At 41.1% G+C, this 24,927-nt stretch overlaps 1 protein-coding gene across 3 annotated transcripts in view; it reads right to left on the bottom strand.

Moving 5' to 3' along the window:
- Positions 1 to 24,927, bottom strand: part of LOC110534849 (rho GTPase-activating protein 26) — a 145,502-nt gene that overhangs the window by 6,847 nt on the left and 113,728 nt on the right. For 2 of the 3 annotated variants that reach the window (XM_036989705.1, XM_036989704.1), the window contains exons 18-20: positions 13,182 to 13,341; positions 9,922 to 10,066; positions 9,452 to 9,686 (exon numbers count right to left, since the gene is read on the bottom strand). In XM_036989705.1, coding sequence (XP_036845600.1) covers positions 9,452 to 9,686; positions 9,922 to 10,066; positions 13,182 to 13,341 — 540 coding nt within the window. Of the gene's footprint in view, positions 1 to 1,357; positions 1,394 to 9,451; positions 9,687 to 9,921; positions 10,067 to 13,181; positions 13,342 to 24,927 lie in introns of all 3 variants that reach the window. The other variant, XM_036989703.1, reaches the window with a different exon arrangement.

Consider the following 24,927-nt stretch of genomic DNA (forward strand, 5'->3'; position numbering starts at 1 on the left):
GACAACCCGTACAGGCTGCATACAGGCATCAGCTAAAACTAAGCATCAGCTGGAACTAAGCATCAGCTGGAACTAAGTATCAGCTGGAACTAAGCATCAGCTGGAACTAAGCATCAACTGGAACTAAGCATCAACTAGAACTAAGCATCAGCTAGAAGTAAGCATCAGCTGGAACGAAGCATCCGCTGGAACTAAGCATCCGCTGGAACTAAGCATCAGCTGGAACTAAGCATCAACTAGAAGTAAGCATCAACTAGAACTAAGCATCAGCTAGAACTAAGCATCAACTGGAACTAAGCATCAACTGGAACTAAGCATCAACTAGAACTAAGCATCAACTAGAACTAAGCATCAGCTAGAACTAATCATCAACTGGAACTAAGCATCCGCTGGAACTAAGCATCAGCTAGAACTAAGCATTGGCTAGAACTAAGCATCAACTGGATCTAAGCATCAACTAGAACTAAGCATCAACTAGAACTAAGCATCAGCTAGAACTAAGCATCAACTGGAACTAAGCATCAACTAGTACTAAGCATCAGCTAGAACTAAGCATCGGCTAGAACTAAGCATCAATTGGAACTAAGCATCAACTGGAACTAAGCATCAGCTAGAATTAAGCATCAACTAGAACTAAGCATCAGCTAGAACTAAGCATCAGCTGGAACTAAGCATCAACTAGAACTAAGCATCAGCTGGAACTAAGCATCAACCAGAACTAAGCATCAGCTGGAACTAAGCATCAGCTGGAACTAAGCATCAACTAGAACTAAGCATCATCTGGAACTAAGTATCAGCTGGAACTAAGCATCAGCTGGAACTAAGTATCAGCTAGAACTAAGCATCAGCTGGAACTAAGCATCAGCTGGAACTAAGCATCAGCTGGAACTAAGCATCAGCTAGAACTAAGCATCAGCTGGAACTAAGCATCAGCTGGAACTAAGCATCAGCTAGAACTAAGCATCAGCTGGAACTAAGCATCGGCTGGAACTAAGCATCAGCTAGAACTAAGCATCAGCTGGAACTAAGCATCAGCTGGAACTAAGCATCAGCTGGAACTAAGTATCAGCTGGAACTTGGTTGTTCTTTGTTTCAGACGCAATTAAACAATGGTAATTCCCATTAGACTAGAGTTGTCATAGTTTGATGACATCTGCGATATAATATGTCTGATTGTGAACAAAGATCAGGGTGCATTTTAATTATAGCTCAGTACGTATTGAGTTGGAACTGGTAAGAACGCTAGGTGATTTGTTATTGTGATGGCACAGACACATCTTGACTGAATTATCTTGTTATTTGTGATAGATTTGTGTCATTGGTTAGTGACGAAAGGGTGTGAAGAACACGTCCATACCTCGTTGGGATACTGGTGCGGCTCTTTGGGTTCAGCCTGGAATCACAATGGAGGAGTGAGTTAGTCATGCTGCTTCACATTACACTGTAGTGAAGAGGTTATTAATGAGGCATGCTGATGCCTACAGTATATTTAATCATGCATAGGGTCACTGTGCCGCTATGTGCAGTTACTTTTAGAAACAGCCATTAGTGACAACAGTGCAATCCATGAATAATACTTTCCACATAGCTAGCTCTGCCTGTTGTAACAACCTCCCACAAACCGACTGACCCAATCTGCCACACATGAAATACCCCAAGGTGTTCAGATAAATATTTGGTCCTTTATTTAAGGTTTTAAACCAATCTTATAATCTATATCAGATACACCTCTACCTTTGTTTGTCTACCATTTTTAATTCAAAGCAAATGCATCTTGTTCTTTCAACACCGCGGCATATATCTCTGCCATTCCTCTGCCTAGCAGCAAATCTCTGCTCCTCCTCCCAGAGCTGCACGCTTCGCCTGAGCTGGCTTAATGAAACTGATCCCACGTTTTTTTCACATCGTCCATCAATCTTGACAACATCATTCAATTACAGTGCGCCAGGCCCAGAGAGCTTTATCAGATGGGGTATCAACACTGCCAGACTAAATAAAGATTACCGTATTACGCCTAGTCTGCTACCCCCCTAGGTTACTACACAGCCTGTAGGCCAAATGTAACGCAGGATATTACTGGTCAGGGCAGGGGGCCTTGTTGCATTAATGGAGAGAACACAGGCAGGGCAAGTGAAATGTCAACACAGTTCTCCTGCAACAGCGTAATCAAATTAAGATCCTACATCTGTAGTGTTTTCCACTACGTCTCCAAGAATTCCACTTTGTAAGAAGGAAAGTCACCTTAACAGCATTATGAGTAAATCATATGTGTACTCCCAAAGCCTGTAATAACTGTATTACTATGTCATCTGCCTGTTTATGATGTCTGAATGGCTCTTAGCATATTGTTGGTGCGTTTCTCAACCTTTGGAAATACTTAATGTGCCTGAGAATTCTAATTCCATCTGGTTTGTGTACTTGTCTGCAAAGGGTCAGCTGAATTTAGTACCTCTCTCATTAGAACAATTGGCTACAGATCCGTCACTAATCCATAACTATCATATTGCTGTCCGTGCCATGTTTTTATGACCTGCTCCCTTCACTAATCAAGGTTCTAGAATCCTGACCTGAGACAATAAATTGTACAGTTCTGCCAGTCCCCAGACGTGGATTAACCGGTCCAAGGCTACTTTCTTCTATTTACAATTCTTGAGAGAGACAGCTCTACTGAGAGAGAGGAGAGAGAGAGACAGCTCTACTGAGAGAGAGAGAGAGACAGCTCTACTGAGAGAGAGAGAGAGACAGCTCTACTGAGAGAGAGAGAGAGACAGCTCTACTGAGAGAGAGAGAGAGAGAGAGACAGCTCTACTGAGAGAGAGGAGAGAGAGAGACAGCTCTACTGAGAGAGAGGAGAGAGAGAGACAGCTCTACTGAGAGAGAGAGAGAGACAGCTCTACTGAGAGAGAGAGAGAGAGAGAAAGAGAGAGAGACAGCTCTACTGAGAGAGAGAGAGAGAGAGAGAGAGAGACAGCTCTACTGAGAGAGAGAGACAGCTCTACTGAGAGAGAGAGACAGCTCTACTGAGAGAGAGAGAGGGAGAGAGAGACAGCTCTACTGAGAGAGAGAGACAGCTCTACTGAGAGAGAGAGAGACAGCTCTACTGAGAGAGAGAGAGAGAGAGAGACAGCTCTACTGAGAGAGAGAGAGAGACAGCTCTACTGAGAGAGAGAGAGAGACAGCTCTACTGAGAGAGAGAGAGACAGCTCTACTGAGAGAGAGAGAGAGAGACAGAGAGAGAGAAAGAGACAGCTCTACTGAGAGAGAGAGAGAGAGACAGAGACAGAGAGACAGAGAGAGAAAGAGACAGCTCTACTGAGAGAGAGAGAGAGAGAGAGAGAGAGAGAGAGAGAGAGAGAGAGACAGAGAGAGAGAGAGAAAGAGAGGGATGGAGAGAGCGTTAGCTCCTCGAGAGACTGTAGTCGCGGCAGAACTTGCTTCGACTGGCCCTGGTGAGTGATGCCTCTTTGTACAACTGGCTGGCTAGGAGAAATGGAAATATTTTGATGACACGTTTTCAAGAACATTTTTGAGGTCTGAGTCACCAGGGATTCTAGTCTTGTGTGTTTTTCTCAGTTGTAATTCAGCCCTGTGCTGCACCGCCCCTTCTAATAAAACAGAATAGGAAGAAACAATAACAGCTGAGATCCCCAGAGGAAAAGACTGACCCTGCCATGGGGTCATTGCTGAAGCCAAGCAAAGGACCTGTAAGTTCCGACTTAACCAAAACCAGCAGCTGGAACTTTGAAGGGTTTTGTGTTAAATCATAATTTCACCATCTGATAAAACTACAAAGACAGACAAGACTGAAAGCAACGACAGGTGAAGCTCCAACTGTACCAGAGGTGGTGCATTAGTAAAAGTCGTATTACTCTCAGAGGGGGTTTTGGATGGCGTGAAATTATGTCTCTTTAATGATGTTTCCACTGAGGTCAGGGGTCAAGGTCTTCCTAGAACTTGTAAGTGGTACCAGAGTTACTATTATGAGCTGTGAAACAGCTTATCAGACATACACTGATTGTACAAAACATTAAGAACACCTTCCTAATATTGAGTTGCACCCCACCCCTTTTGCCCTCAGAGCAGACTCAATTAGTTGGGGCATGGGCTCTACAAGGTGTCAAAGGCATTCCACATGGATGCTGGCCCATGTTGACAATAATGCTTCTGACAGTTGTGTCAAGTTGGTTGGATGTCCTTTGGGTGGTGGACTATTCTTGATACACACAGGAAACTGTGTGAAAAACCAAGCAGCGTTGCTTGTCACAAACCGCTGCGCCAAGCACCGACAGTCATACCCTGTCTTGCCCATTCACCCTCGGAATGGCACACATACACAATCAATGTCTCAATTGTCTCAAGGCTTAATAATCCTTCTTTGACCTGTCCTCCCCTTCATCTACACTGATTGAAGTGGATTTGTTAACTAATTACATCAAGAAGGGATCATAGCTTTCACCTGGATTCACCTGGTCAGTCTATCCCATGGAAAGAGCAGGTGTTCCCAATGTTTTGTGCACTCAGTGTAAAGGTGTGTCACGACTCCCGCCGAAGGCGGCTCCCCTGCCTGTTCGGGCGGCGATCGGCGGTCGTCGTCGCCGGTCTACTAGCCGACACCGATCCCTTTTTCCTTTTCGTTTTGTCTTATTGGTTGCACCTGTTCCCTGTTTCGTTTATTGATTTATGTCTGTTTAGGCCTGTTAGGTCCATCTAGGTTTGTGGGGGATTGTGACTCTGTTGGTTGTGGATGTGTTTGCGTGTTTGTTTTCTCCAGACTGTTTGGTCCTGTGTTTGGGCTGGTCTGTTTTATGCGCCCTGTATTTTGGCGTGACTGTTTTGTGCCGGAGAATGAATATTACGATTTACCGAACCCTCTGCTCTCTGCACCAGTAGGCTAGCATTGGAATGGCAAGTAGCCTAGTGGTTAGAGCGTTGGGCCATTAACTGAAAGGTTGCTAGATTAAATCCCCAAGCTGACAAGTTAAAAATCTGTCATTGTAAATAAGAATATGTTCTTAACTGACTTGCCTAATAAAAAAATGTAATGAAACCAAGTCTCTGTACAGGCTAGCATTGCATGAAACCAAGTCTATGTACAGGCTAGCATTTAATGAAACCAAGTCTCTGTACAGGCTAGCATTGAATGAAACAAAGTCTCTGTACAGGCTAGTGTTGAATGAAACCAAGTCTCTGTACAGGCTAGCATTGAATGAAACAAAGTCTCTGTACAGGCTAGTGTTGAATGAAACCAAGTCCCTGTACAGGCTAGCATTGAATGAAACCAAGTCTCTGTACAGGCAGGCATTGAATGAAACCAAGTATCTGTACAGGCTAGCATTGAATGAAACCAAGTCTCTATACAGGCTAGCATTGAATGAAACCAAGTCTATGTACAGGCTAGCATTGAATGAAACCAAGTCTTTGTACAGGCTAGCTTTGAACGAAACCAAGTCTCTGTACAGGCTAGCATTGAACGAAACCAAGTCACTGTACAGGCTAGCATTGAATGAAACCAAGTCTCTGTACAGGCTAGCATTGAATGAAACCAATTCACTGTACAGGCAGGCATTGAATGAAACCAAGTCACTGTACAGGCTAGTATTGAATGAAACCAAGTCTCTGTACAGGCTAGCATTGAATGCAACCAAGTCTCTGTACAGGCTAGCATTGAATGAAACCAAGTCTCTATACAGGCTAGCATTGACTGAAACCAAGTCACTGTACAGGCTAGTATTGAATGAAACCAAGTCTATGTACAGGCTATTATTGAATGAAACCAAGTCACTGTAGAAGCTAGCTTTGAATGAAACCAAGTCTCTGTACAGGCTAGCATTGCATGAAACCAAGTCTATGTACAGGCTAGCATTGAATGAAACCAAGTCTCTGTACAGGCTAGTATTGAATGAAACCAAGTCTCTGTACAGGCTAGCATTGAATGAAACCAAGTCTCTGTACAGGCTAGTATTGAATGAAACCAAGTCTCTGTACAGGCTAGCATTGAATGAAACAAAGTCTCTATACAGGCTAGCATTGAATGAAACCAAGTCACTGTACAGGCAGGCATTGAATGAAACCAAGTCTCTGTACAGGCTAGCATTGAATGAAACCAAGTCACTGTACAGGCAGGCATTGCATGAAACCAAGTCTCTATACAGGCTAGCATTGAATGAAACTAAGTCTATGTACAGGCTAGTATTGAATGAAACAAAGTCTATGTACAGGCTAGCATTGAATGAAACCAAGTCTCTGTACAGGCTAGCATTGAATGAAACCAAGTCTCTATACAGGCTAGCATTGAATGAAACTAAGTCTATGTACAGGCTAGTATTGAATGAAACAAAGTCTCTATACAGGCTAGCATTGAATGAAACCAAGTCACTGTACAGGCTAGCATTGAATGAAACCAAGTCACTGTACAGGCTAGCATTGAATGAAACAAAGTCTCTATACAGGCTAGCATTGAATGAAACCAAGTCTCTGTACAGGCAGGCATTGAATGAAACCAAGTCTATGTACAGGCTATTATTGAATGAAACCAAGTCACTGTACAGGCTAGCATTGAACCAGTTGAACAAGGTTCCAGTTGTTATGTGAGAGCCAGAAGGTCTCCCCTGCTTCCCCCTGAGAGTTCTGCTCTCCCTCGCTCCACAAAACCTTTCAGATAATCAGCACGGGGAGTTAAAGAAACACTTGTAATATGAGTCAGTTTTCTGCTGTAAAAAAGCCGCAACACTGTTAAAATCTGACCTTCAACTAATATAGTTGTTCCTTGATAAGCCCATTGATGATTTAGTCAGCTGTTTCATGGCCTTTCACTGCATGTCAGTACTGAGTGGATGAACTCTTGGTTTACCAAGCCACTGTATTTGCTTTCTGAGAGGAAATCCTGCTTTTAACCTATTTTTTTAAGCTAAATAACTGATTGTTGTCAAACCATCAAATTGCTTGTGAAGGTTTGATTAAAAGAAAACTCCTAAACGGGCCGTTTGCGGGGGCATTTTGGAGTACTTATTTTTCTAGATTTGTATTTATTTAAATGTATTTGGTTCCATTTTCCCATTCTAAATCAATGAATATGCCATTATGATAACATTATGTCACCAGTAGGAGTAGTAACAGCAATGACAAATGTTTGGTTATGCAGGATTTTTTTAATCGAGGCAACAGATGCTCAAATCTAACGTCATTAACCCTTTTAAAATTATTTACTAAAGTGATATAATTAATCATTTTGCTCACAATGTAATTTCCTTCATTTAAATTGACTAAAACTAAGTGACACTTTGGATCCAGACTCACCACATGATCAATGGAATCCTCAAATAAACCATTTTGTGAATGCACCCACAGATTGTTTTGAGGAGATGGGAAACTCCATTGGAATTGTATTAACGTCCATTGTGTATATTGCCCATACGTCGTCAATGGGCCGTACAGTTCATTCTGGGACAAGGAGTGAATGCGAGTCAATTGTGCGCTAGCTCAAAAACCCAACATCAGCATGAATTTCTTGAACAAGGAGTACAACATTACAAATATTTTCTGAGATGTGAGATTATTCACTTGTTTTCTGTAATATTGTATAGCTTTGGAATCGTGACATTACATACACTTGAGGAAAATAGGCATGTTTCTCGACTCATACCCTGACTTTGAGAAGGGATTGCGTGATGATTAGCTTAGCAACTGCGTGACACAGCATGAATGTGAATGTGATTGGCCAACAGTCTGCTTGGTGAGGGGGGGGGGGGGGGGGGGGGGTGTTGTACGTTTCTCCATTCATTGCCCAATGGGATTATCTATCTCCTCCTTTCTCTAATATCTCTGATGCACTATTTTGTGAATGCGCCATGTTGTGAATGCGCCATGTTGTGAATGCACTATGTTGTGAATGCACCATGTTGTGAATGCACCATGTTGTGAATGCACCATGTTGTGAATGCACCATGTTGTGAATGCACCATGTTGTGAATGCGCCATGTTGTGAATGCGCCATGTTGTGAATGCACCATGTTGTGAATGCGCCATGTTGTGAATGCGCCATGTTGTGAATGTGCCATGTTGTGAATGCACCATGTTGTGAATGCACCATGTTGTGAATGCACCATGTTGTCGTTAAAACTATGATCCATTATGACCCATTATCAGAACTCTGTTCAGGATTGCTGCTAGCCTCAGCGGAGAAACATACTGACAACACGATGTCTCTCTCTCCATCTCTTGTCCTACATTTTATATTGGAGGGAATTAAGTGTGTTCCAAAAGGCCATCAGATTGTGGCTCAAAATCAATTTCTTATTCAATCTGCTGTGTCCACTTCCTGTTCTGAGAGGGAGAGGGGGGTTAAGGGGGGAAAGAGAGTGGGAGAAAGAGAGAGAGAAAGGGATAGAGAGAGAGCAAGGGAGGGACGGAGGGAGGGACAGAGAGAGAGAGGGGGAGAGGGAGAAAAAGAGAGGGAGGAAGTGAGAGAGAGAGAGGGGGAGACAGAGAGAGAGAAGTTCAGGGAGAACAGGAGAGGGAGGAAGAGCAAGAGAGAGAAGGAGGGAGAGAGAGAGAGGATCACACTGCAAATGGACCCATTCTCCTCAGTGCCAACACCTCCAAACATGACCTTAAGGGAAAGAAAATACATGAGAACAGAGCTCTGAAGATGAGACATAATCAGTGGGAGAGCAAGCGCGAAAGAAGGAGTATGAGAGAGACATAATTGAGTATAGCCAATCTTCTGTGGTTTTGGAGAGACATCTCACTACTCCCAGTGAGTTAAATTACTTTTGTCAACCTTCAAGAGATTTCACAAGGTAAGGTCATATTCCATCAGAGATGTCTTCTATCAACACTCGGGGGAGTATTATGTCAATGCAGAGAAAGAGTCGGAGAGGAGGGGGAGGAAAGAGACAGAGAGGAGGGTGAAGAAAGAGACAGAGAGGAGGGGGAGGAAAGAGACAGAGAGGAGGGTGAAGAAAGAGACAGAGAGGAGGGTGAAGAAAGAGACAGAGAGGAGGGTGAAGAAAGAGACAGAGAGGAGGGTGAAGAAAGAGACAGAGAGGAGGGTGAAGAAAGAGACAGAGAGGAGGGTGAAGGAATAGAGAGGAGGGTGAAGAAAGAGAGATAGGAGGGTGAAGAAAGAGAGATAGGAGGGTGAAGAAAGAGACAGAGAGGAGGGTGAAGAAAGAGACAGAGAGGAGGGTGAAGAAAGAGACATCTAGGAGGGTGAAGAAAAAGAGAGAGGAAGGTGAAGAAATAGGCAGAAAGGAGGGTGAAGATAGAGAGCAGGGTGAAGAAAGAGACAGCTAGGAGGGTGAAGAAAAAGCGAGAGGAAGGTGAAGAAATAGGCAGAAAGGAGGGTGAAGATAGAGAGGAGGGTGAAGAAAGAGACAAAGAGTACGGTGAAGAAAGAGAGTGTGCGTGCGTGCAAACGCGTTTGCAGGCTTGCATATGTATGTGTACTCACAGTGAGTTTGGGCGGCTCTGTAAGTTCAGGCCCCTGTCCTGGTCCCTGTCAGTGCTGGTCAGGCTGTTGCGTGGGGTCCAGCTGTGGCCGTGGCTGCCACTGCTGTTATGGTCGACCGCTGCTGAGGAGGAGGAGGGGTTGGCTGAAGGGTTGTTGTGGGGGGCCTTGGCCTGGGCTGGCTGCGGCTGCTGGAGCTCTGGAGTAGAGTTCACTACCACACTGTTCCTCTCCTCCACTACATAACAGCAGTAAGAAGATGTATATGTTACACTAACCACTTGAGTTGGTGAGGAGGATATTTAATATTGGTGATCAATGTGTCAGCCGCTGACTCAAATGCTCTCAATATATACATTTTTTTACATTTGAAAAAGGAGAAGAAAGTCATTTAAATTAAGAAGGATGAACAAATCTCAGGCAATTTGAATGTCTGACTGACACTGAACATTAGGAAGGGTGTGTGGGATGACCTTTCTGGGAGTGTGTGGGTGTGTGGAAGAGGGTGAGGGGTCTCTCGCTGCAGGACGGGGCCTTGCTCTCCGTGCTCCTCCTCCGCGGCTGCAGGTTGAGCTGTAGGTTGGCCGGGCCTCCCGGAACTGGCATGTCATTGAATATCTGCACACACAGCACTGGAATAATCAACCTTCCCATACTGTACACTGACTACAGGTACCCACCCATGGCTAAATAAACTTAATCACACAACTAAACATTTAGTTTGACAATGAAATTGTAGGGCCTGTGTGAGATAAGAGGAAATGGTATTACAACTTACAGATTCACTACATGGCCTAAAGTATATGGACACCTGCTCGTTGAACATCTCATTCAAAATTCATGGGCATTTATATGGAGTTGGTCCCCACTTTGCTGCTGTAACAGCCTCCACTCTTCTGGGAAGGCTTTCCACTAGATGTTGGAACATTGCTGCTGTAACAGCCTCCACTCTTCCGGGAAGGCTTTCCACTAGATGTTGGAACATTGCTGTGGGGACTTGCTTCCATTCAGCCACAAGAGCATTAGTGAGGTTGGGCACTGATGTTGGGTGATTAGGCCTGATTCCCAGTCGGCGGTCCAACTCATCCCAAAGGTGTTCGATGGGGTTGAGATCAGGGCTCTGTGCAGGCCAGGAAAGTTCTGTCATGACGTTGTTCAATTTAAATGTTTGAATATGAAATTATTCGTGATTGGATGAAATGTGATTTCAGCTTCTAAAATGTGAGAATTGGGTTTAAATAAGGTTAGGGTTCTGCTCAATCAGTGTCCCGCCCCTGTGAAGGGACATGGGCTATAAAACTTTTCAGACACACCCTTCTCGCTCCACTATATAAAGCCTTGACGAAAATGTAACCTCCTGTTCCGGGGATGTGAGGACGACGGTCCGATGTCAGAATGGTTCAGATAATAACTACAGAACGAAGCCAACATCAGCGTGAGCTTTGGTTGCGATTGGTATGAACTTTGAACACTTATTCAATACAGAAGTGATACCTCCTAGCCGTTGAGTTAGCAACAGCAGCTGCAAACGAGGGTTAGGAAGGAACAGACAGAGTATCCTGTCTATCACACAACAACATTACTACAACATATCCAATTGACCACCAGAGACATTCTTCAAAGGACAAAAGACTCGGTTTGGCAACACGGCCTTCCATCTACCACCAACCTACTGAAGCGCAGCTCAGAGTAAATATTTATTGCATTTTCCTTTTCTAAATGGGCGGTAATTTAGAATGAATAAGATACTGTATTTACGATAGCACAGCTTCTTCCTTTGTTACTCAGTCTTCCCGCTCTTGCACTCAAACCCAGCCCCTTTTCTTTTGTGTAACAAGCTGTCATATCTGTTCCACCCGCTAGGGACGTTTCCCTTTATGACGTAATCTGTAATCAAGTTATGATTAATTATGTGTATGTGTAATTCTGTGTGATTAGTTAGGTATTTAGTAAATAAATAATTAACCCAATTTTGTATTGCTGATTCAACTTGTTAGCCAGGGTTGATGCAGATAACCAAGAATTTACAACTTAAAGATGAGACTGAATTAAGGTGAAGATTAATATCGACTGCTATTGATGTAAAATATTACTAGGTCTTTAAGAGTTTATTCGGAAGATAACAGCTCTATAAATATTTTTTCGTGGTGCCCCGACTCTCTAGTTAATTACATTTACATGATTAGCTCAATCAGGTAATATTAATTACGGATAAATTATTTTATAGGATAGCATGTCATATCACTTAATCCGGCATAGCCAAAGACGCAACAGTTCTTTCACACCGATCTCAACAAATAATTTCTGTATGGACCTCACTTTGTGCAAGGGGGTATTGTCATACTGAAACAAGAAAGGGCCTTCCCAAAACTGTTGCCACAAAATTGGAAGCACAGATTCATCTAGAATGTCATTGTATGCCGTAGTGCTAAGACTTCCCTTCACTGGACGTAAGGGGCCTAGCCCGAACCATGAAAAACAGCCCCAGAGCATTACTCCTTCTCCTCCAAAAAACTTTGCAGTTAGCACTATTCATTCGGGCAGGTACCATTCTCCTGGCTCATCCAAACCCAGATTCGTCCGTCAAACTGCCAGATGGTGAAGCGTGATTCATCACTCCAGAGAATGTGTTTCCACTGCTCCAGAGTCCAATGGCGGCGAGCTTTACACCACTCCAGTCGAAGCTTGGCATTGTGCATGGTGATCTTAGGCTTGTGTGCAGCTGCTCGGCCATGGAAACACATTTCATGAAGCTCCCGGCAAACAGTTCTTGTGCTGATGTTTCTTCCAGAGGCCGTTTGGAACTCGGTATTGAGTGTTGCATCCGAGGACAGACAATTTATGCGCGCAACGCGCATCAGCACTCGGTGGTCCCGTTCTGTGAGCTTGTGTGGCCTACCACTTCGCGTCTGAGCCGTTGTTGCTCCAATACGTTTTCACTTCACAATAACATCACTTACAGTGGTCCCGGGGAAGCTGCTAGCAGGGCAGACATTTGACTAACTGACTTGGAAAGGTGGCATCCTACACTATATATACAGAAGTATGTGGACACACCTTCAAATTAGTGGATTCGGCTATTTCAGCCACACCCGTTGCTAAAAGGTGTATACAATCGAGCACACAGTCAGTCTCCATAGACAAACATTGGCAGTAGAATGGCCTTACTGAAGAGCTCAGTGACTTTCAACGTGGCACCATCATAGGAAGTCCATGATTTTGGAATGATATGTTCGACGGGTCGATGTCCATATCCTTTTGGGGATGTAGTGTATGACGGTGCCACGTTGAAAGTCACTGAGCTCTTCAGTAACGGAGAGAGTGTCCACATACTTAATACCATGCCACTCTCATAATGCTTCAGTTATTCAGAAATGTTATCAGCATTATGACAAGGATGCTTATTTTCCCAACACTGTGTTCTCCATTCCTCTGACAACATTTCTCTCATTCCATTCAGATAATTAAATCAAAAGTCTGGGGCAGATGAATCTCAGAATCAATCGCTGCTCAAGTAAAAGTGGATCATTAGTTTTCACAGACACACTTAGTGATAAATACTCCTCCACCCTGGCTAACCAGATTACAGTTCTGGTCTCTCCCTCCAACGTGCCCATTATCCGCCAGGGGCCAATGTGGGACTTGGAGACGAACCCTGACATCCAGGTAAGAGAGATAAGATAAGGTGTTGAACAGAACTTCTCTCTCAGAGACCCCTCACTGACTGACTCACCCTCTCGTGGTTCTCGATGAGGATCTCCACCACGATGTTCTGGAACTTGATGTCCATGATGGCTGCCACAGTCTCTTCCTGGGGCCTCAGCAGAGTTGGGCCGAACACCACCCCCAGGTTAGCCACAGTCATCAGGTTCTGCTGGTGGTGATTGGCCACACTGGGGAGGTCGTGAGGTAAGGGTGGGGGTGAGCGAGGAAAGATGTGTGAGACTTTACTTTTACATTTTAGTCTTTTAGCAGCCGCTCTTATCTAGAGAGACTTACATGAGCAGTTAGAGTGAAATGCCTTGCTCAAGGGTACATCGCCCAATTTTTCACCTAGTCAGCTCGGGGATTCGAACCAGCAACCATTCTGTTATTGGCCCAATACTCTTAACCGCTAGGCTACCTGCCACACTTTAAAGATGTGTCCTGCTAGTGTGCTATAAAAGGATAGGGTTCCATTTGGGATGCAGTATAAATCATTGATTAATTGTGACACATCTCACTAATGCCAGTTGGCTGGCATTCATATTGAGGGCACACATTCTTCCCAATCAAAGTAAAATCGCAAATGGGAGTTTTGCACTACTGATATCAGCTAAACTCCATAAAAGAAATGAATTTTAGAAATTGTGCACCAATATTGAATTTTAAAAGGCTGTTATATTAAATAAAGCGCCCTTTAATATAGGCCACATGGAAAATGCAATAAATCAGATGTTTTAGGAATATGAATAAAGGCTTGTTAAAGTGCCCTCCGTCACCCTGTGTCACTTCCAGGAAGATACAAACCCCCTTAATTCAGCCTTAGTCATTTTGTTGCTTCGACAGTCATTTCTGAAGATCATTATTTATTTAGTGTGGCTAGTGATTAATTTCCGTCTGTCCCTCATTTTAAGGTCAACCCTGTTACGTGAACTGAACTCTTGTTTTAATATGGTGGAACTTTAAACATCTAATAGTCAAATCATAGAGTTTGTCATTTTCAGGTGTTTTGTGGTGGAAAACTGAGCAGGTGGAGCGTAGCACGTCCACCCTGTTACCCGTAGACAGGCAGGCTTGAAAATGTTTGAACAATTTAAAAAATGTTGTGAAGTTTGCATTCAATTGCCACTCCCTGTTGCACACAACAAGCTTCCATTCCCCCTGTCACGTGGGAATTTATGGGTGATTTTAAGAAGAAATCATCAACCATGTTACTTTAAAGACCCAATGCAGCAGTTTTTATATCAATATCATGGAGTTTCTGTGTAACAATTAAGTACCTTACTGTAATAGATTTCCATTAAAATGGGCATAAATAGTTTTAAAGCAAAAAACTATTTCTCAAGCAAGAATTTTGCTATTAGTGTCTGGGAGTAGTCTGAGTGGGGAGGGAAAAACTGGCAGGTTTGGTACTCTCTTCGTTATTGGTCTATTAACCAATTTACCGTATGGTGATGTCACCATAGAAATCCGAAACTCCCGCCCACGCAAACCTGCTGATCGGAAAATGCTGTGTAGACTATATTTTCAACCAGCTATGAGGAAATAACACTGATCACATTTTTTTCTCTCACTTTTACAGTGTTAGTTTCATCAGCTGCTATACAGTATGATATAAAACACAGCACTGGGCCTCAGACAGGTACTATATATTTTTATGAAGTTGAACATGTGCTCTTTATGACAGACTGTTAAAATTAGGTGAAATCATTTTTCTATACATTTTTTACCAAGTTACACTTCTCAAAAGGCAGCAAATCGATGGAACAACCCTGCTGCATCATAGTGCACATGCCAACCAAGTTCTTCTTTTAGCTGGGGTCAAACACTGTCATTATCCAACATCTGCCCAGTCCTATAAAAACACTGTCAATATCTAACATTTGCCCATTCCTATAAAAACACTGTCATTATCCAACATCTGCCCAGTCCTATAAAACCACTGTCATTATCCAACATCTGCCCATTCGTTTAAAAACACTGTCATTATCCAACATCTGCCCATTCCTATAAAACACTGTCATTATCCAACATCTGCCCAGTCCTATAAAAACACTGTCATTATCCAACATCTGCCCAGTCCTATAAAAACACTGTCATTATCCAACATCTGCCCATTCCTATAAAAACACTGTCATTATCCAACATCTGCCCATTCCTATAAAAACACTGTCATTATCCAACATCTGCCCAGTCCTATAAAAACACTGTCATTATCCAACATCTGCCCATTCCTATAAAAACACTGTCATTATCCAACATCTGTCCATTCCTATAAAAACACTGTCATTATCCAACATCTGCCCATTCCTATAAAAACACTGTCATTATCCAACATCTGCCCATTCCTATAAAACACTGTCATTATCCAACATCTGCCCATTCCTATAAAAACACTGTCATTATCCAACATCTGCCCATTCCTATAAAAACACTGTCATTATCCAACATCTGCCCAGTCCTATAAAAACACTGTCATTATCCAACATCTGCCCATTCCTATAAAACACTGTCATTATCCAACATCTGCCCATTCCTATAAAAACACTGTCATTATCCAACATCTGCCCATTCCTATAATAACACTGTCATTATCCAACATCTGCCCATTCCTATAAAACACTGTCATTATCCAACATCTGCCCATTCCTATAAAACACTGTCATTATCCAACATCTGCCCAGTCCTATAAAAACACTGTCATTATCCAACATCTACCCAGTCCTAAAAAAACACTGTCATTATCCAACATCTGCCCATTCCTATAAAAACACTGTCATTATCCAACATCTGCCCATTCCTATAAAAACACTGTCATTATCCAACATCTGCCCAGTCCTATAAAAACACTGTCATTATCCAACATCTGCCCATTCCTATAAAAACACTGTCATTATCCAACATCTACCCAGTCCTATAAAAACACTGTCATTATCCAACATCTGCCCATTCCTATAAAACACTGTCATTATCCAACATCTGCCCATTCCTATAAAAACACTGTCATTATCCAACATCTGCCCATTCCTATAAAACACTGTCATTATCCAACATCTGCCCATTCCTATAAAAACACTGTCATTATCCAACATCTGCCCATTCCTATAAAAACACTGTCATTATCCAACATCTGCCCATTCCTATAAAAACACTGTCATTATCCAACATCTCTCCATTCCTATAAAAACACTGTCATTTTCCAACATCTGCCCAGTCCTATAAAAACACTGTCATTATCCAACATCTACCCAGTCCTATAAAAACACTGTCATTATCCAACATCTGCCCATTCCTAAAAAAAAAAAATGTCATTTTCCAACATCTGCCCAGTCCTATAAAAACACTGTCATTATCCAACATCTACCCAGTCCTATAAAAACACTGTCATTATCCAACATCTGCCCATTCGTTTAAAAACACTGTCATTATCCAACATCTGCCCATTCCTATAAAAACACTGTCATTATCCAACATCTGCCCAGTCCTATAAAAACACTGTCATTATCCAACATTTGCCCATTCCTATAAAACACTGTCATTATCCAACATCTGCCCAGTCCTATAAAAACACTGTCATTATCCAACATCTGCCCATTCCTATAAAAACACTGTCATTATCCAACATCTACCCAGTCCTATAAAAACACTGTCATTATCCAACATCTGCCCATTCCTATAAAAACACTGTCATTATCCAACATCTGCCCAGTCCTATAAAAACACTGTCATTATCCAACATCTGCCCATTCCTATAAAAACACTGTCATTATCCAACATCTACCCAGTCCTATAAAAACACTGTCATTATCCAACATCTGCCCATTCCTATAAAACACTGTCATTATCCAACATCTGCCCATTCCTATAAAAACACTGTCATTATCCAACATCTGCCCAGTCCTATAAAAACACTGTCATTATCCAACATCTGCCCATTCCTATAAAAACACTGTCATTATCCAACATCTGTCCATTCCTATAAAAACACTGTCATTATCCAACATCTGCCCATTCCTATAAAAACACTGTCATTATCCAACATCTGCCCATTCCTATAAAACACTGTCATTATCCAACATCTGCCCATTCCTATAAAAACACTGTCATTATCCAACATCTGCCCATTCCTATAAAAACACTGTCATTATCCAACATCTGCCCAGTCCTATAAAAACACTGTCATTATCCAACATCTGCCCATTCCTATAAAACACTGTCATTATCCAACATCTGCCCATTCCTATAAAAACACTGTCATTATCCAACATCTGCCCACTCCTATAAAACACTGTCATTATCCAACATCTGCCCATTCCTATAAAAACACTGTCATTTTCCAACATCTGCCCAGTCCTATAAAAACACTGTCATTATCCAACATCTACCCAGTCCTATAAAAACACTGTCATTATCCAACATCTGCCCAGTCCTATAAAAACACTGTCATTATCCAACATCTGCCCATTCGTTTAAAAACACTGTCATTATCCAACATCTACCCAGTCCTATAAAAACACTGTCATTATCCAACATCTGCCCATTCGTTTAAAAACACTGTCATTATCCAACATCTGCCCAGTCCTATAAAAACACTGTCATTATCCAACATCTGCCCATTCCTATAAAACACTGTCATTATCCAACATCTGCCCATTCCTATAAAAACACTGTCATTATCCAACATCTGCCCATTCCTATAAAACACTGTCATTATCCAACATCTGCCCATTCCTATAAAAACACTGTCATTTTCCAACATCTGCCCAGTCCTATAAAAACACTGTCATTATCCAACATCTACCCAGTCCTATAAAAACACTGTCATTATCCAACATCTGCCCAGTCCTATAAAAACACTGTCATTATCCAACATCTGCCCATTCGTTTAAAAACACTGTCATTATCCAACATCTACCCAGTCCTATAAAAACACTGTCATTATCCAACATCTGCCCATTCCTATAAAAACACTGTCATTATCCAACATCTGCCCAGTCCTATAAAAACACTGTCATTATCCAACATTTGCCCATTCCTATAAAAACACTGTCATTATCCAACATCTGCCCAGTCCTATAAAAACACTGTCATTATCCAACATCTGCCCATTCCTATAAAAACACTGTCATTATCCAACATCTACCCAGTCCTATAAAAACACTGTCATTATCCAACATCTGCCCATTCCTATAAAAACACTGTCATTATCCAACATCTGCCCAGTCCTATAAAAACACTGTCATTATCCAACATATGCCCATTCCTATAAAAACACTGTCATTATCCAACATCTACCCAGTCCTATAAAAACACTGTCATTATCCAACATCTGCCCATTCCTATAAAACACTGTCATTATCCAACATCTGCCCATTCCTATAAAAACACTGTCATTATCCAACATCTGCCCATTCCTATAAAAACACTGTCATTATCCAACATCTGCCCATTCCTATAAAACACTGTCATTATCCAACATCTGCCCATTCCTATAAAAACACTGTCATTATCCAACATCTGCCCAGTCCTATAAAAACACTGTCATTATCCAACATCTGCCCATTCCTATAAAACACTGTCATTATCCAACATCTGCCCATTCCTATAAAAACACTGTCATTATCCAACATCTGCCCATTCCTATAATAACACTGTCATTATCCAACATCTGCCCATTCCTATAAAACACTGTCATTATCCAACATCTGCCCATTCCTATAAAACACTGTCATTATCCAACATCTGCCCAGTCCTATAAAAACACTGTCATTATCCAACATCTACCCAGTCCTAAAAAAACACTGTCATTATCCAACATCTGCCCATTCCTATAAAAACACTGTCATTATCCAACATCTGCCCATTCCTATAAAAACACTGTCATTATCCAACATCTGCCCAGTCCTATAAAAACACTGTCATTATCCAACATCTGCCCATTCCTATAAAAACACTGTCATTATCCAACATCTACCCAGTCCTATAAAAACACTGTCATTATCCAACATCTGCCCATTCCTATAAAACACTGTCATTATCCAACATCTGCCCATTCCTATAAAAACACTGTCATTATCCAACATCTGCCCATTCCTATAAAACACTGTCATTATCCAACATCTGCCCATTCCTATAAAAACACTGTCATTATCCAACATCTGCCCATTCCTATAAAAACACTGTCATTATCCAACATCTGCCCATTCCTATAAAAACACTGTCATTATCCAACATCTGCCCATTCCTATAAAAACACTGTCATTTTCCAACATCTGCCCAGTCCTATAAAAACACTGTCATTATCCAACATCTACCCAGTCCTATAAAAACACTGTCATTATCCAACATCTGCCCATTCCTAAAAAAAAAAAATGTCATTTTCCAACATCTGCCCAGTCCTATAAAAACACTGTCATTATCCAACATCTACCCAGTCCTATAAAAACACTGTCATTATCCAACATCTGCCCAGTCCTATAAAAACACTGTCATTATCCAACATCTGCCCATTCGTTTAAAAACACTGTCATTATCCAACATCTACCCAGTCCTATAAAAACACTGTCATTATCCAACATCTGCCCATTCGTTTAAAAACACTGTCATTATCCAACATCTGCCCAGTCCTATAAAAACACTGTCATTATCCAACATCTACCCAGTCCTATAAAAACACTGTCATTATCCAACATCTGCCCAATCCTATAAAAACACTGTCATTATCCAACATCTGCCCTTTCGTTCAAAAACACTGTCATTATCCAACATCTACCCAGTCCTATAAAAACACTGTCATTATCCAACATCTGCCCATTCGTTTAAAAACACTGTCATTATCCAACATCTGCCCATTCCTATAAAAACACTGTCATTATCCAACATCTGCCCAGTCCTATAAAAACACTGTCATTATCCAACATTTGCCCATTCCTATAAAACACTGTCATTATCCAACATCTGCCCAGTCCTATAAAAACACTGTCATTATCCAACATCTGCCCATTCCTATAAAAACACTGTCATTATCCAACATCTACCCAGTCCTATAAAAACACTGTCATTATCCAACATCTGCCCATTCCTATAAAAACACTGTCATTATCCAACATCTGCCCAGTCCTATAAAAACACTGTCATTATCCAACATCTGCCCATTCCTATAAAACACTGTCATTATCCAACATCTGCCCATTCCTATAAAAACACTGTCATTATCCAACATCTGCCCATTCCTATAAAACACTGTCATTATCCAACATCTGCCCATTCCTATAAAAACACTGTCATTTTCCAACATCTGCCCAGTCCTATAAAAACACTGTCATTATCCAACATCTACCCAGTCCTATAAAAACACTGTCATTATCCAACATCTGCCCAGTCCTATAAAAACACTGTCATTATCCAACATCTGCCCATTCGTTTAAAAACACTGTCATTATCCAACATCTACCCAGTCCTATAAAAACACTGTCATTATCCAACATCTGCCCATTCCTATAAAAACACTGTCATTATCCAACATCTGCCCAGTCCTATAAAAACACTGTCATTATCCAACATTTGCCCATTCCTATAAAACACTGTCATTATCCAACATCTGCCCAGTCCTATAAAAACACTGTCATTATCCAACATCTGCCCATTCCTATAAAAACACTGTCATTATCCAACATCTACCCAGTCCTATAAAAACACTGTCATTATCCAACATCTGCCCATTCCTATAAAAACACTGTCATTATCCAACATCTGCCCAGTCCTATAAAAACACTGTCATTATCCAACATCTGCCCATTCCTATAAAAACACTGTCATTATCCAACATCTACCCAGTCCTATAAAAACACTGTCATTATCCAACATCTGCCCATTCCTATAAAACACTGTCATTATCCAACATCTGCCCATTCCTATAAAAACACTGTCATTATCCAACATCTGCCCATTCCTATAAAAACACTGTCATTATCCAACATCTGCCCATTCCTATAAAACACTGTCATTATCCAACATCTGCCCATTCCTATAAAAACACTGTCATTATCCAACATCTGCCCAGTCCTATAAAAACACTGTCATTATCCAACATCTGCCCATTCCTATAAAACACTGTCATTATCCAACATCTGCCCATTCCTATAAAAACACTGTCATTATCCAACATCTGCCCATTCCTATAATAACACTGTCATTATCCAACATCTGCCCATTCCTATAAAACACTGTCATTATCCAACATCTGCCCATTCCTATAAAACACTGTCATTATCCAACATCTGCCCAGTCCTATAAAAACACTGTCATTATCCAACATCTACCCAGTCCTAAAAAAACACTGTCATTATCCAACATCTGCCCATTCCTATAAAAACACTGTCATTATCCAACATCTGCCCATTCCTATAAAAACACTGTCATTATCCAACATCTGCCCAGTCCTATAAAAACACTGTCATTATCCAACATCTGCCCATTCCTATAAAAACACTGTCATTATCCAACATCTACCCAGTCCTATAAAAACACTGTCATTATCCAACATCTGCCCATTCCTATAAAACACTGTCATTATCCAACATCTGCCCATTCCTATAAAAACACTGTCATTATCCAACATCTGCCCATTCCTATAAAACACTGTCATTATCCAACATCTGCCCATTCCTATAAAAACACTGTCATTATCCAACATCTGCCCATTCCTATAAAAACACTGTCATTATCCAACATCTGCCCATTCCTATAAAAACACTGTCATTATCCAACATCTGCCCATTCCTATAAAAACACTGTCATTTTCCAACATCTGCCCAGTCCTATAAAAACACTGTCATTATCCAACATCTACCCAGTCCTATAAAAACACTGTCATTATCCAACATCTGCCCATTCCTAAAAAAAAAAAATGTCATTTTCCAACATCTGCCCAGTCCTATAAAAACACTGTCATTATCCAACATCTACCCAGTCCTATAAAAACACTGTCATTATCCAACATCTGCCCAGTCCTATAAAAACACTGTCATTATCCAACATCTGCCCATTCGTTTAAAAACACTGTCATTATCCAACATCTACCCAGTCCTATAAAAACACTGTCATTATCCAACATCTGCCCATTCGTTTAAAAACACTGTCATTATCCAACATCTGCCCAGTCCTATAAAAACACTGTCATTATCCAACATCTACCCAGTCCTATAAAAACACTGTCATTATCCAACATCTGCCCAATCCTATAAAAACACTGTCATTATCCAACATCTGCCCTTTCGTTCAAAAACACTGTCATTATCCAACATCTACCCAGTCCTATAAAAACACTGTCATTATCCAACATCTGCCCATTCGTTTAAAAACACTGTCATTATCCAACATCTGCCCATTCCTATAAAAACACTGTCATTATCCAACATCTGCCCAGTCCTATAAAAACACTGTCATTATCCAACATTTGCCCATTCCTATAAAACACTGTCATTATCCAACATCTGCCCAGTCCTATAAAAACACTGTCATTATCCAACATCTGCCCATTCCTATAAAAACACTGTCATTATCCAACATCTACCCAGTCCTATAAAAACACTGTCATTATCCAACATCTGCCCATTCCTATAAAAACACTGTCATTATCCAACATCTGCCCAGTCCTATAAAAACACTGTCATTATCCAACATCTGCCCATTCCTATAAAAACACTGTCATTATCCAACATCTACCCAGTCCTATAAAAACACTGTCATTATCCAACATCTGCCCATTCCTATAAAACACTGTCATTATCCAACATCTGCCCATTCCTATAAAACACTGTCATTATCCAACATCTGCCCAGTCCTATAAAAACACTGTCATTATCCAACATCTACCCAGTCCTAAAAAAACACTGTCATTATCCAACATCTGCCCATTCCTATAAAAACACTGTCATTATCCAACATCTGCCCATTCCTATAAAAACACTGTCATTATCCAACATCTGCCCAGTCCTATAAAAACACTGTCATTATCCAACATCTGCCCATTCCTATAAAAACACTGTCATTATCCAACATCTACCCAGTCCTATAAAAACACTGTCATTATCCAACATCTGCCCATTCCTATAAAACACTGTCATTATCCAACATCTGCCCATTCCTATAAAAACACTGTCATTATCCAACATCTGCCCATTCCTATAAAACACTGTCATTATCCAACATCTGCCCATTCCTATAAAAACACTGTCATTATCCAACATCTGCCCATTCCTATAAAAACACTGTCATTATCCAACATCTGCCCATTCCTATAAAAACACTGTCATTATCCAACATCTCTCCATTCCTATAAAAACACTGTCATTTTCCAACATCTGCCCAGTCCTATAAAAACACTGTCATTATCCAACATCTACCCAGTCCTATAAAAACACTGTCATTATCCAACATCTGCCCATTCCTAAAAAAAAAAAATGTCATTTTCCAACATCTGCCCAGTCCTATAAAAACACTGTCATTATCCAACATCTACCCAGTCCTATAAAAACACTGTCATTATCCAACATCTGCCCAGTCCTATAAAAACACTGTCATTATCCAACATCTGCCCATTCGTTTAAAAACACTGTCATTATCCAACATCTACCCAGTCCTATAAAAACACTGTCATTATCCAACATCTGCCCATTCGTTTAAAAACACTGTCATTATCCAACATCTGCCCATTCCTATAAAAACACTGTCATTATCCAACATCTGCCCAGTCCTATAAAAACACTGTCATTATCCAACATTTGCCCATTCCTATAAAACACTGTCATTATCCAACATCTGCCCAGTCCTATAAAAACACTGTCATTATCCAACATCTGCCCATTCCTATAAAAACACTGTCATTATCCAACATCTACCCAGTCCTATAAAAACACTGTCATTATCCAACATCTGCCCATTCCTATAAAAACACTGTCATTATCCAACATCTGCCAAGTCCTATAAAAACACTGTCATTATCCAACATCTGCCCATTCCTATAAAAACACTGTCATTATCCAACATCTACCCAGTCCTATAAAAACACTGTCATTATCCAACATCTGCCCATTCCTATAAAACACTGTCATTATCCAACATCTGCCCATTCCTATAAAAACACTGTCATTATCCAACATCTGCCCAGTCCTATAAAAACACTGTCATTATCCAACATCTGCCCATTCCTATAAAAACACTGTCATTATCCAACATCTGTCCATTCCTATAAAAACACTGTCATTATCCAACATCTGCCCATTCCTATAAAAACACTGTCATTATCCAACATCTGCCCATTCCTATAAAACACTGTCATTATCCAACATCTGCCCATTCCTATAAAAACACTGTCATTATCCAACATCTGCCCATTCCTATAAAAACACTGCCATTATCCAACATCTGCCCAGTCCTATAAAAACACTGTCATTATCCAACATCTGCCCATTCCTATAAAACACTGTCATTATCCAACATCTGCCCATTCCTATAAAAACACTGTCATTATCCAACATCTGCCCATTCCTATAAAACACTGTCATTATCCAACATCTGCCCATTCCTATAAAAACACTGTCATTTTCCAACATCTGCCCAGTCCTATAAAAACACTGTCATTATCCAACATCTACCCAGTCCTATAAAAACACTGTCATTATCCAACATCTGCCCAGTCCTATAAAAACACTGTCATTATCCAACATCTGCCCATTCGTTTAAAAACACTGTCATTATCCAACATCTACCCAGTC

Source organism: Oncorhynchus mykiss, chromosome 10, assembly GCF_013265735.2.
Source record: "Oncorhynchus mykiss isolate Arlee chromosome 10, USDA_OmykA_1.1, whole genome shotgun sequence".
In the NCBI taxonomy this organism is placed as follows: domain Eukaryota; kingdom Metazoa; phylum Chordata; class Actinopteri; order Salmoniformes; family Salmonidae; genus Oncorhynchus; species Oncorhynchus mykiss.